The sequence below is a fragment of the Narcine bancroftii genome, chromosome 11, assembly GCF_036971445.1.
Source record: "Narcine bancroftii isolate sNarBan1 chromosome 11, sNarBan1.hap1, whole genome shotgun sequence".
Lineage (NCBI taxonomy): Eukaryota > Metazoa > Chordata > Chondrichthyes > Torpediniformes > Narcinidae > Narcine > Narcine bancroftii.
Window position 1 is genome coordinate 95,967,591 of NC_091479.1, and position 14,166 is coordinate 95,981,756.

The 14,166-nt window shown below is 39.5% G+C and overlaps 1 protein-coding gene across 6 annotated transcripts in view; it reads left to right on the top strand.

The window, feature by feature from the left end:
- ano6 (anoctamin 6) overlaps positions 1-14,166 on the top strand; it is a 72,235-nt gene that overhangs the window by 38,952 nt on the left and 19,117 nt on the right. For all 6 annotated transcript variants that reach the window (XM_069904131.1, XM_069904132.1, XM_069904128.1 and 3 more), the window contains 7 exons: positions 750-892; positions 1,449-1,526; positions 2,986-3,214; positions 4,173-4,342; positions 8,620-8,717; positions 10,491-10,618; positions 12,952-13,157. In XM_069904131.1, coding sequence (XP_069760232.1) covers positions 750-892; positions 1,449-1,526; positions 2,986-3,214; positions 4,173-4,342; positions 8,620-8,717; positions 10,491-10,618; positions 12,952-13,157 — 1,052 coding nt within the window. The remainder of the gene's footprint in view (positions 1-749; positions 893-1,448; positions 1,527-2,985; positions 3,215-4,172; positions 4,343-8,619; positions 8,718-10,490; positions 10,619-12,951; positions 13,158-14,166) is intronic.

Sequence of the window (14,166 nt, forward strand, 5' to 3'; positions counted from 1 at the left end):
GCTTTGGTTTTCCTCCTACTGTTCTAAATGTACCAAAGATTGTAGGTCACTTGGATGTAATTGGGCTGCACGGGCTCATGGGCCGAAAGGGCCTGTTACCATGTTTCATGTCCAAGTTAATATCTCAACCAACTTTTAATTGATGTGGATATCATGCAATATTCTAACAACATTTACAATGAACCCGGTAAGCTTAATGAGAATCTGGAACCAGAGCCCCAGTGAGTAAAAAGGGAATGCAGACACCAGAGACTTGTTGGTCTAATTTAAAAAAAATAATTTAGACATACACCACAATAATAGGCCATTTTGGTCCACGCCGCCCAATTTATACCCAATTAACCTCCACCCCCAGTACATTTTTAATTTGAGAATGGGAGTGGGACTCTGGTGAGTGGATAGGAAGAGTGAAAACCAGGAAGTAAATGAGTGAGAAGGAAAGGAAGGAAGGAAATGCAACGAAACCTCTAGTGGGTCAGATTTCAAACAGTTGGGATTTCCCAATAATTGGTCAGTGGATAATCAGAATCTCACTGTATAAAACTCCTGCAGTATACAATATCATTGTAAAGGAGTAATGATATCTGGTCCTTTTATACATGTTAATAGAGTGACAGTCATTTTCAAACCATGAGCACACAACACCTTTGCTTTGCTGGTGTATCTGTCTCCTGTTTCCCGAATTGGTGGCTTTTAAGAATCCACTGATGTTTTGGCAGCTAATTATAACAGTGGATGGTGTTTTACAGTGACTGTCTTTTTGGAATTCTGGAAACGGCGTCAGGCGGAATTGGAATACGAGTGGGACACTGTGGAATTAGAACAGGAAGAGCCGCGCAGGCCAGAGTATGAAGCCAAGTGCACAATTCCAAAGAAGAATCCAATCACACAGGTAAATGAATTATCTCAGTCAGCCCTTGGAAAACTATGTCCAAGACAGCTCCCACAGTCATAGGTCCCCAATAAAAGAAACATACTATTTTATGCTCTACACTAGTGGTTTTCAAACTTTTTCTTTCCAGGCACATACCACCTTAAGTACTGTAATCCCTTACTAATCACAGAGCTCCTTTGGCATAGTGATTACTTAAGGTGATATGTGAGTGGAAAGAAAAAGTTTGTAAAGCTCTGCTCTGCGCAAATTAAGAAAAAGGAATAAACGCATCACCAATCCAATCATTTTTAAAGCTCTCATCCTAAAGCATGTCAATGCAAATAGAAATATTTGAAATTTCATTTGCAAGGGTATTCTTTTAGTTTGTAGTTGAGCAATAGAAGATATATCAAACCTGATCGGGTCAAATAAGAATTGACAAATGAAATAATACTGATGTTTCTAATCTAAATTATTATTCATCTGGTATTTAAACAGGTCTGGCTATAAACATTTAAATTCAAGAGCATTAAGCAAGATTATGCATAATACAATGACATTTGTTTATTTACAGGAAGAGGAGTTGGTTCCCTACTCCGCCTGTGGAAAATGTATGCGATTATTTTGTGGTGGAGGGACTGTCCTTTTCTGGGTAAGATGTCTGTGGTTGTTGATAATGACTTAACAATTGGTTGTTCATTCATTTTCACTGATAATGAGAAGCCAAAAGTATTTAACGATGTCCATGAATATTTTGTAAAGAAGATAATAGCTTTTTAAATACTTATTTAAAAAAAGCCTGTAATGTATCACAACACTCACAGTTTTTTGTGCGAGGAGAAAATAGCCTCTAAAAGGTCGAGCATATTTACCACATTAATCTGCAGAATCAGACAGAGAAAGAAGAAAGATATTGAGTCAGAATTTATGGTGAACCAACATTTTTTCTAATTTTTCAACAGGAAAGGTCTAGAAGTGTTTCCCTGTTCATTCTCGTGTAAATTTTTATGTTTCATTTTGTTTATTCTGTTGTTTAAAATAAGTTGGCAACGGTGGAAGAGCTCCTTTCTGGTATTCAGACAACAATAAAAAGCTGTAGATCATCTGAAATAAGAGGGGAAGCTGTGGTGGACACTCAGCAGGGAGAGAAACAGATGACTTCTCAACAGACTGAAACCATGAGAAACTCAGTGAAAGAGAAGGGAAGGGGTGGAGAAAACGGAGGAAATGGCTGTGACAGAATGGAAACCACCTCAGAAATTTAGCTCCATACTTGGACCAAGGCTGTGATGAGGTCTGGAGCCAATTAATCCTGCCAAGTCCCAAACTGGGCACTAGTCAGCTGATTAAATGTTACTTCAAGTTCAAGATTATAATCATCTCACTGTACATATACAACCCAGCAAAGCAGCATTTCTCTGGACAACAATGGACACACAGACATACAAAATACATAATAATCACGTATAAACATGAAGAGTTTGGGATGATTTACTAGGTTAGAGGAAACTTCATCAATCTCACAGCCTGCAGAAAGAAGCTATTTCCCAACCTGGCAGTCCTGATTTTGATGCTCCACTACCTGTTTCCTGATAGTAGTAGACCAAAGATACTGCTAGAATTCTTTGAGCCCTATTTAAGCAATGCTTCCAGTAGATCTCCACAATAGAGGAAAAGGGGACTCTGGTCATTTTCTCAGCTGTTTTGATGATCCTTGGAATTTGTATTGTACTTGCAGCTAAGATTCCACACAATGATGTAGCTAGACAGGATACTCTCAAATTTTCTCCTGTAAAAAGTTTTCAGGGTTGGGGGGGGGAGGATTGGAGCTTTGTCTCCTTAATCTCCTTAGATAGCATAGCTGCACCTATGAGGAGGCGGTGTGGGACCAGTATAGGACGTCTTTTATATGCAAACGAAGGAACTTCCTGCTCTCCACTCTCTCCATTTGATGGTTATGTGAGCAACACCTTCCACATGCAATGCCAAGATCATACTTTTTTTTTGTGCACAAGGCTATTTTTCACATTGTCAGTTAATCTATGTGTGGTATGAATGTTATTTCTTAAGATTTAATTAAACCAAAATATTTTCTGTTTCTGTACCTCCAGATTTCACTGATCATTGCCTCAGTAGTTGCCATTATTGTCTATCGACTGGCTGTCTTTTTTGAGTTTTCTGTCAATATTCCAAAAGCAATAGATGAAGACCTGGAACCTCTCAAAGACTATTTAACACCTCAGATGGCCACATCTGTTACAGCTTCTCTCATTAACTTTGTGTTCATTATGATTTTGAACATAATCTATGAAAGAGTAGCAATACTGATTACTGATTTTGGTAAGCTAATTTCTCGATATTAATGAACTTAACAAAACACAGGACAAATTAGCCTTTTGAATTAATTGCTTCAATGAATCAACAACATCCCACTATCATTTTTGAACTCGTACATGAAAGACTCATTGGCCCCTTTCACACTTGCCAGTGATCCCAGGAATCGAACGCCAATCAGCCTTTAAAGTGGCAAGTGAGAAAGCAAAATCTGCTCAACACCGGCATCAGATGACATCATCTCACACCGGGGATTGCCGGCCTCGACCCCTAGTACAATCCCCAGCGTCTGCAAACATTGGCTTTGCAATCAGGCAAATGTGAAACGGGCAATTACATTGCAGGCACTTCCAAACCCTTGCAAGTGTGAAAGCGTTCAGTATCTCAGTTAGGAGTTGTCTGTTGTGAAAGGCCAATCACCCATTCCTATCCCGGGACACCGAACAGCCGATTTACTGGGATACAGGTGTGAAAGGGAATTTAGATAGGAACATGGAGGATTGTGTGTGTGATGTAGAGAAAGGCTTTTGGATAGTTGTGGAGTAGGTTTGCAAAGGTCAGCCCAATGTTGTGGGCCAAAGGGCCTGTTCTGTGCTGCAGTTTTCTACGTTTTATACATGGTATACTGTGCCTTAATTTAAACACTTTAAAGTATTCATTTTAACTTTGCATGATTTTTAATACAATACCAGCAATTGTGTATAGTTATCACGTTGATAGTTAAGTCTTTGCTTTACTATTGTTCTATCTCTGGGTCAGTACTTTGCAACTTCAATGCCTTTAGCAGAATTTCCATACATAAGGTAGCCTGACACAGTCATGCTGACAGAACTGCCTGTGAAGTTGGTTGTTAAAGAAGCAGCAGGAAAATGGGAGGTTTCATTTTTTTTTAAAAGGGTGGGATCAAATCTTCTGATGACCAGAATTTTAATAATTTCTGAATTATTTGTCATTTTTAATTCAGAGCTTCCAAGAACACAAACGGATTATGAAAACAGTTTGACCTTGAAGATGTTTCTCTTTCAATTTGTCAACTACTACTCCTCCTGCTTTTACATCGCTTTCTTTAAAGGCAAAGTTGTAGGTTATCCTGGAGAGCCAGTTTATTGGTTGGGACGATTCAGAAATGAAGAGGTAATAGAATTTTCACACAACAAAGCACCTAATGAATTGTTTGAGTTTGTATGGATATACATATGCTTGTCATGACTATATGCTTTTTATTTAGGACATGGAAATGTATCAGTTACATTGCTGATATATTGAATGATCTGGTATCCTATCGATGCCAACCTTTTAATTTTTAATTTTAATTTAGACATACAGCATGGTAACAGGCCAATTTTGGCCCACGAATACATACCAGGGATGTAGGATAATTGGGTGAGGCGAAATGACCTGTTAGCATGCTGTACGTCTAAATTAAAAATTACAAATTAAAAGGTTGCCACCGCTGCTACAGATTATCAACAAATTGTCATTCTGAAGGTTTAAAAAAGTGAATTTGATGTAAATGCAGGGTACATGGAAACAGCTACTGAATGAGTTATAACATTGACTATTAGAGTGCCAGCAATCGGGACTGGGGTTCAAATCCGGCACTGTATGTTCAGAGTTTATACATTCTTCCTGTGTCTGTCCAAGTTTCCTACAGGTGCTCCGGTTTCCTCCCACCATCCAAAATGTGGTAGGTAATTTGAGTGCAATTGGGTGGCATGGGTTTGTAAATATTTTTAAATTACAATTATGAAGTTCTCTATGAATACCCTTTTGGTTCACAAATGTCATTGGAGTGGAAATATGAATGATTTGCCTGGTTTGGGCAATACTTGACTCTATGCCAATGTGATTGACTCAATTCCTATGTAGTGAGCCAAAAATCTACTATGTTATAGCCAAATAAAGATCCACCCTGTCTTAGTGATCAGTAATAGGAAATAAATCCTTTTGTTGCCAGCATCACCAGAGTAAATAGGAGAATCAGATGTTCCACTGGTGTCTGAAATACCGTATTTTCACTCATATAACATGCACAGGCATATAATGCGCGTAAATCATGTAAAAATATTTTCATATAAGGCGCACACGCATATACCACGTGGGTGTAGTATTGTAAATTCCAACTGGCAAAAACAATTTACATCTTATGGGAAATGAGACAAAACACATACCAGTATCTGCCACAGTTAATCTCCCATAATTAACACCCAATCAACTTCCCCATAGATGTCAACCATCCATTATAAAGATGATATCCTGCTGCAACACATTTTTGGAGAGGAATCAATTAAATAAGTTGAAGACAGGCTTCAGAGTTATGCAGGATTTTAATTCTAATGTCTCAGATCAGAGGCACTTGATATGTGAATCTCCTGTCTCGGGGATGGGTCGGGGCAATTAACATTGATAAAGTGCAGTGCCCTAGCCAGAATGCCCTGTTTATAGGAACACCATGGCATTTATTACAAGATCAAAATTTCCCACAGCCGCTAGAAATTGTGCACGTTCTTTCATTGCCGCTATTACATCCTCATGCTTGCTATAACATTCCCACACTCGCTCTAAATGATGTCTTTCCACAGCCGCTATAAATTGTGCACATATTTTAATTGCCATATTATATTCTCATGCTTGCTATAACATTCCCATGCTCGCTATAAGTTTTCAGCTCGTCTTTCCCATGGCTGCTATAAATTGTGCATGTTATTTCAATGCCACTATTTTATTCCCACACTCGCTATAATTTACCATGCTTGCTATAAATTGCACATTATATGTTGTAAAAATATGGTAATCATTAACATATTGATACTGATAAATGCTATCAATATAAGCATATTTTTGAACCTAGATGATATCTGTATTTTCCAATTAATGAGTGTCAATTAATGGGTCCTGGAAGGATAAATTTCACTCTCCTGTGTCTCGAGGATGCACTTCTTTCTGCTCCAGGTAATTCTGTGACCTGTTTGCCAATATATGGGGTAATTTGCCGAGGAAAAGGATAAAAATCTTAATGCCGATAATGCTATGCTTAGATTTATCAGAACGTCCATCTTTCCTGCTCCAATCACTCTGATGTTACAACCAAGAAAGTGCATCAGAGACTCTGCTTTCTCGAAGACTGAGAAAATTTGGCATGTCCCTGAGGTCTCTTTCCAACGTTTACCATAGAAAGTATCTTGTCCAGATGTATTGCATCTTAATACAGGAACTGCTCTGCCCAAAACTTCAAGATACTACTGCTTGAAAACCACCCTTCCCTCCACTGCCTGTCTCAGGAAAGATGCTAAAGGATTCATCCTACCCCAGTCATTCTCCCATTTCCCTTCCCCGCACCGCCTCTTCCACCTTACATTAGGCAGAAGATCGTTGAGAACATGAACTTCCAGCTACAAAGACTGTTTGTTTCCTACTATTATCAGCCACTTGAATGGATCTCACTGTCAAAAGGTGATTCCCTTGCACTATCCTTTATAACTGTCCCTCTCTCTATTCCCAGCATGGTTATTGTATTGTTTCCACATAGTGCACTATTTGACTGTTAAAACTACTCCTTACATTTGTTTATTTATTTGTCTATGGTTCAAAGGAGATTAACTAGGATGATTCTGGGAATGAAAGGGTTCTCATATGAGAAGTGTTTGACAGCTCTTGGCCTGCATTCATTGGAACTAGAAAGAGGGGGGATCTCTTTGAAACATTTTGAATGTTGAAAGGCGTGAACAGAGTAGATGTAGAAAGCTTGTCTTCCATGATGGGAGAGTCAAGGAGAAGAGGGCACAACTTCAAGATTGAAGGGTGTCCACTTAGAACAGAGTTGGGGAGGAATTTCTTCAGCCAGAGAGTGGTAAATCTGTTGAATTTGTTGCCACAGGCAGTTGTGGAGGCCTGGACATTGGGTGTATTTAAGACGGAGATTGGTACTTTCTTGATAAATCACAGGATCAAAGGTTAAGGGGAGAAATGTGCAGAGTGAGGAAATAGATCAGCTCATAATTATGATGGGGTAGACTCAATGGGCTGAATAGCCTATTTCTACTCCTGTGTCTTATGGTCTTATTTGTTTCCTTGTTACACTTGCACTACCTGCTGTATGAGTTGGATTGTCTGGATAGCGCACAAAACAAAACTTCTAACTGAATTTTGACCCAGCCGACAAATAATTCAAAATTCTCACTCTACTCTGCTCCAAAAATCCTGTTTCTAATCATGAGGCATCCAAGTGAAAATGTAACATATGCCAAGAATAAATTTTCATAACAAGGTTGTGCTAATCTCAAGTGTGTGAGAACCTCTTTACAATGTTTTTGGGGAAATGCACCAAGATTGAACTGAACTCTTTAATTCACAGCATCAGTAAATAAGGATATGTAGGATGACGAATACTTGACCAGAATCAATGTTCCACAACCCACTGCCACAATCGATTTGTAATTAACACGCTGCACAATCTGATAGGACAATGTATTTTGCTTGTTTGAATCTAATTGTATGCTTCCTTGAATGGTTAATGGGTGTTTTGGAGTTTAGGAATCCACTCTCTGGCCAGCCTCAGCATATCTTTTGAAGTGCAAACACTATGATTCTATAAATAAAAGTCTTTGGAAAGAAAGATGCAAAATTGGTGAAGAATGAGCATGCAGTACCTCCTACCATCTTTGTAAGAGCATTTGTATTTGGGCAAATTGATATTGCTCCCCTTGACACTTTTAAAATGTATTTCCTTTACTTCTTCATAATTAACTTATTGTATGATTTTCTCCATTGAATTAGATTTGGCAGCTGGGCTATCACCCTGAACTTCTCAAATTTGCCACACTGCTTAATTCTTCAGCAGTTTTTTCACATAACCTCAATTTCTCTCCAAAACATTTGATTACAGCAAGGTAGCATTAAAACATCCACTCCTGTGATTTCTGTACCAGGATATTTCCTTTGAGCTTTGTTTCCTATCCTCTCAATTAATTTGTTGATCATTTAATTTTTTTTTTTAATTTAGACTTGCAGCCTGTACCTCCCAATTACACCCAACTGACCTACGACCTCCAGTTGAACAGCAGGAGGAAACCAGAGCCCCCGGTGAAAACCCACACAGACACAGGGAGAATGCACAAAATCCTTACAGACAGTGCAAGATTTGAATCACGGTCCCAATTACTAGCACTGTAAAAGTGCTGTGCTAACTGCTACACCCACCGTGATGCCTTTACACTAGCTGTGCTGCCTTTACCCAAATTGTGCCTTTTTTTCTCACTTTTTTTTTAATGGTTAGCTATAAATCAATAAATTGCATTCAGGTATGATTCATTTTCACAGTCAGCTCCAGAACTTAGAAGTTGCATGAATATTTTAAACTGTTCCTGAAATCTGCTCAGCGAGTGTTAACTCTTGCTTTGCTGTATTTCCAGTGTGATCCTGGTGGCTGCCTGATAGAATTATCAACCCAACTGCTGATCGTGATGGGAGGCAAAGCAATATGGAACAACATTCAAGAAGTTTTAATTCCGTAAGTCAATGAAATACTAGGCTCTAAAGGGGCTTGTGAACAAAATATTTCAATGCAGAGAAACAAAAATCTGTTTTAACTCCCTTTACTCTGGTTTCAAAAGTTTTAACGTCTACAATTACGCATATTTGAGAAGCTCAATAACAGGTTTTATGTTGAAAATATAGAAATCTCCTTGCATGTATTGCCCCTCTAGATTGAAAACTCTTTGTTGTCATGTACACAAAATAAAATTTAAAATTTAGACATACAGCCCATTTCAGCCCACAAATTCGTGCCACTCAATTTACACACAATTTAACCTACACCCCCCCAGTACATTTTGAACAGTGGAGGAAACCAGAGCCCCCGGGGAAAACCCACGAGGATGGGAAGAATTTACAAACTCTTTACAGGTCCCGATCACTGGAGCTGTAAAAGTGTTGCACTAACTGCTATGCCAAATGTGCTGACCATATCTTTTATATTGTATGCCCTGTAAAAGCACACAGCGATGTGCCACTTGTCCAGCACCCCTACCAAGAAGAGAAAGAGAAATGCTTCAATGTCCATGGATCCCACCACCTCTCCAGTGCTACTGCCTCCTGCACCCTCATAACTTTTAGAGTTACAAGGCTTCTTGACTGCTCCATTGGCAAACCCAAGTTCCAGGTATCCAAGTCATCCTCTTCGGCTCCAGGTTCTGAATCCCCAATATAATTAGGAAGTTGTCAACATCCGAGATCCTTCTGCACCCCTGCTCAGCATTGGCACCTTCATTAATTCTGGTCTTGATACCTGGTTGCTGCCTCCAACAGCTTGCAGCCTGGTGTGAGACCGTGGGCCACTGAGTCCCTCACTGGTATGCTGCTAAGGGCTCCTCCCTTGCTGGGTCCTCTCTAAGGCTTCTCTTTCATAGCAGTGGGGGAGGGATGTTCTCCCCACTTTGGTGCCCTGTGGCGGTCTGTTTCTCCCTCAGAGCCTGCTGCCCTTGGACTGGGTTGTCGAGCACGGCCACCTCATTTATGGAGGTGGACCATTGTTGGTTCTGTGACATTTAAAATGAAAATACCACCAGCCCCATTTCACAGTTTAAACCTGTACAGGGCCATCGGGCGTGATGACTGGGCAGTAGGTGCCTGGGGAGTAGCGCAATGTCTCTGCTCCCCACTCCTCCAGGGTCCATGCCAGAACAGTCATTGCAGAGTTCATCTCTTGTTGATCCAATAGTATTCTCATGACAATTTTGCCTTTTCCAACATATCTTCTCTCATATCCCATGTATTAGATCAGTATTAGAATCGGACTTTCCATCTAGTGTAAGTGACTGATGGCCAAGGATCTTGTGTATGGGCCAAAGTCGTCATTCAAATATTTTTTACTGGAAGGTCTTATTGTGTGGGGACTGATGACCATACGTTATTTCAAAATTCCAAAATAAAATTTAGTTACGTGAGTTTTTATTGGGTTTTTTTTTTAAAAGCTGTGTTATGAATAAAAAAATGGATTGCAGAATAGGAGGCTTCCTGGCTTGAATCCCAGGGGTGTGAAGATTAATGCTATGATCCACATTTTTAAATATATCCTTGTTGCAGACCCAGATTCAAAAGCCTTTGAGCATTTGTGGTGCATGGGATCTTATTGGTGATGAAATCAGCAGGTCAATTGGAATGTACCCGAGCAAACCTTTGGCATGCTGAAATAAGGCTACTTAAACCCATCTGTTGTTTAAATATATTGTAATGAAAACTGCCTCTGTTTATCTGATAACTTTGACCATTGTTCTTTGTGCAGGTGGTTAAAGAACCTTATAAGTCGTTGCAAGACTAAAAGTTCTGAAAATATACTCCCCAGATGGGAACAAGACTATCAGCTACAATCCATATCAAATTTGGGCCTGTTCTATGAATATCTTGAAATGGGTATGTTTTATAAGGGCTATACTTACTAAAAAAGGAAATACATCTTCCATTATATTAAGTCTCTTGCTCATTGAACTTTTTCTCCGGCAAGAGGGAGTGTCAGTAATAACAACTCCCATTTACTGTTTGAGACAATTTTTTGTAAAGATATGGCTCTCAACATTTTTCTTTCCACTCAAGTGTCACCTTAAATAATCCCTTTCTAACTATGGCGTAGGATGCCATAGGTGCTCTATCATTAGTAAGAGATTACTTAAAGTGGTATGTGAGAGGATAAAAAGGTTGAGAACCACTGGTTTAGAACATTAAACATCATTAACCTGGGATCAAATATTCTAATAGTGTGGAGGAGATGGGATTGAATAACCATAGGAAACACTTGATCAATTTAGCCCCTCTACCTATGAATCAGATGAATGTGATTATGTGCAAACCCACAAGGAATGTGACATTTTAAAGAGACAATAGATGCAGGAGTAGGCCATTCAGCCCATCGAGCCAGCCCTGCCATTCATTTAGATCATGGCTGATCTTCCACCCTGTCCCTGCCTTCTCCCCATAACCCTTAATTCCCCTGTCCACAAGAACCTTATTTAACTCCCTCTTGAACGCATCCAGAGCACCTGCCTCTACAGACCAACTCTCTGGGTAACAAAAAAATTCTCATCTCTGTCCTAAAGGGCCTTCCCTGTATTCCTAAACTATGGCCTCTAGTCCTAGTCTCCCCAACATCAAGAACATGTAATTAGCTTCTATCATGTCCAATCTCTTAATAATATATACCTCAATCATATCTCCCCTCAACCTTCTAAATTCCAACGTATACAACCCCAGTTTATCCAACCTTTCAGCATATGTCAATCCCGCTATCCCGGGAACTAACCTTGTGAATCTATGCTGCATTCCCTCAATAGTGAGAATGCCTTTCCTCAAATTAGGAGACCAGAACGGGATACAATAGGTGTGGTCTGTACAACTCCTTTCATGACAATAAAAAATTGAAATCCCTTGAAGTTTGTTTTATTTATCTTTTAAATATATTTACATGGCCGGAGTCCAAATGGTTAAGGCAGTTTTTAACCTTTCATAATATATACTCTGGACATGGGTAAACTACAGTATGATGGTGGCTGTATATAAAACCAGTCCTAGAAAATGGGGACACAGAATCCATAGTTAATACATTAAATTTCAGACAACTTTACACGGTAAGTAACACAGAAAATCGGTACAACTGCAGAAGATGGTTAGAAGCTTTGTATTTTTTTTCTCTCTGTGAACAGTCAGCAGGAGCTCCTCCCATTTCAACTTTATGTAAGCATTTGCAATATTATTTTAATTCTAATTTTCATTGTTACCCACCCAAGTCTAATTTATTCTTCCATTGGCTTCATGAGGGGATGTAAACTCTTTGGATTATTAGTCCATATTTCTGGATTACCAATCTGGTAAAATTCAACTGTACTACGATGCACAGAAAGTCATAAATTCCTTCACATGGGCAGTCAATTTTAAAGTTGATGAATAATGGGCAGTATTTTAAAGTGTAAGTTTTCACATCATACTGTTGAAGCTTTGTAGAGAATGTTTTCTAAATAGATAAAATACCACCAAAAATATACCAAAGTTTAAAATGAACAAACTATTGACTGTGCAAAATTACCAATCTGTTTATTGTAGAAGTTGTTTTATTAACTTTCTAAAAAGTCTCAAATCCAATCTTTGCCCAGTATGCTTAAATTGCTTTTGCATTAAATATTTATTTTTTAATTTTAAAAAAAATCACAATTTTTTTTTTAAAATTTAGACATACACCATGGTAACAGGCCCTTCCAGCCCATGGGCCCAATTACACCCCATTAACCTACAAGTCCTTGTGTGTTTTTGAAGGGTGGGAGGAAACCAGAGCACCTGGAGGAAATTCAGGCAGACACTGGAGGAAGAATCAAACTCCTTACAGACAGCGCCAGATTTGAACCCTGGGTTGCTGGCATCATAATAGCATTGCCGATTAACCAAGAATCGGAGCTAATTGAAAGAGATCCTTGTCCTATGAATCTGTTATTTAGGGTTTAGGGACTGGGCCATCAGATTGGGATATGTATTCATTGGTCATAATCAAAGGGATCAGTGGTCTGGAGAGAGAACAGGGAAAGGGTACTGAGGATGCATGATCAGCCATGGTCATATTGAATGGTGGTGCCAGCCCAGAGTGCTGAATGGTTCCTCCTGCTCATATACTCTGGAAGTAGCTATGTACCCAATAGAGAAAAATGCCACAAAATTTTGCTTGGGAATTAAGAATTCACTTTAGATTTTTGTTCATTTTACAGTGATACAGTTTGGATTTGCTACAATCTTTGTGGCATCGTTTCCCCTGGCACCCCTGCTGGCACTGATCAATAATATAATTGAAATTCGAGTTGATGCATGGAAGATAACCACTCAATATCGACGTATCCTACCATCCAAAGCTCAAGACATTGGAGCCTGGCTGCCAATCCTAAATGGAGTGGCTATTTTTGCTGCAGTGACAAATGTGAGTGGAGCTTTCTGAATCAGGAAGACAACAGGGCCAGGAAGTGGTGGATATGTGATTTATATTGAGTTAATATTCACCATATTGGAGGAAGATAGCATTGCCTGATGCCAAATTGTAATGCAAGCAAAATGAAGAAAATAGTGGCACTAAATCCCTAGGAGGGGAGGGATTGATCTATGAGGAAAGAGTAAACAAACTGGGATAATACGCTAGATGAATGAGCTGTGATCTCATCGAAATGTGCCAAATTCTTTGGAGAGCATGTGCGCAGAAGCAGGGATGATTTTCCCCTACATAACTAAGGGTCACAATGCCAAAATAAGGAGCCAACCATTCGGAGCTGAGATGAAAAGAAGTTACTTCTCCCACAGGTCCTCCTTCTGTGCTGGAAAATTATTTAGTTATTACAAATCTATTTTGTCTCAAATCATGGAAAATTCAGTCACTCCATTTGATTTTACAATGGAGTTGGATCAACTGGTGTTTTTTTATTAATTTCCTTCTTCCATTTTCTGCAGGACAGTAAGAGGTAAAATGTTAAATTGAAAGGGTTGGCACTTGAGACTAGAAAATGTTGGAAGTGGGTAGAGAATCTTTGAAACCCTCTGCACAGAAGGGTCAATATATTATGGAAAATGAGGGAATGAAGTGTATGCTCTAGAATAGTAAAGTAGTGCTCACATAAAGGATTGCTTCTGAATTTATCAATTGGAGGAACAGGAGGTGAATGGGCCTAGTGGAAGAACAGGAGGTGAATGGGCCTACTGGAGGAACAGGAGGTGAATGGGCCGACTGGAAGAACAGGAGGTGAATGGGTCTTCTGCAGGAACAGGAAGTGAATGAGCCTACTGTAGCAACAGGAGGTGAATAGGCCTACTGGAGGAACGGGAGGTGAATGGGCCTACTGGAGGAACAGGAGGTGAATGGGCCTACTGGAGGAACAGGAGGTGAATGGGCCTACTGGAGGAATGGGAGGTGAATGGGCTTACTGGAGGAACAGAAGGTG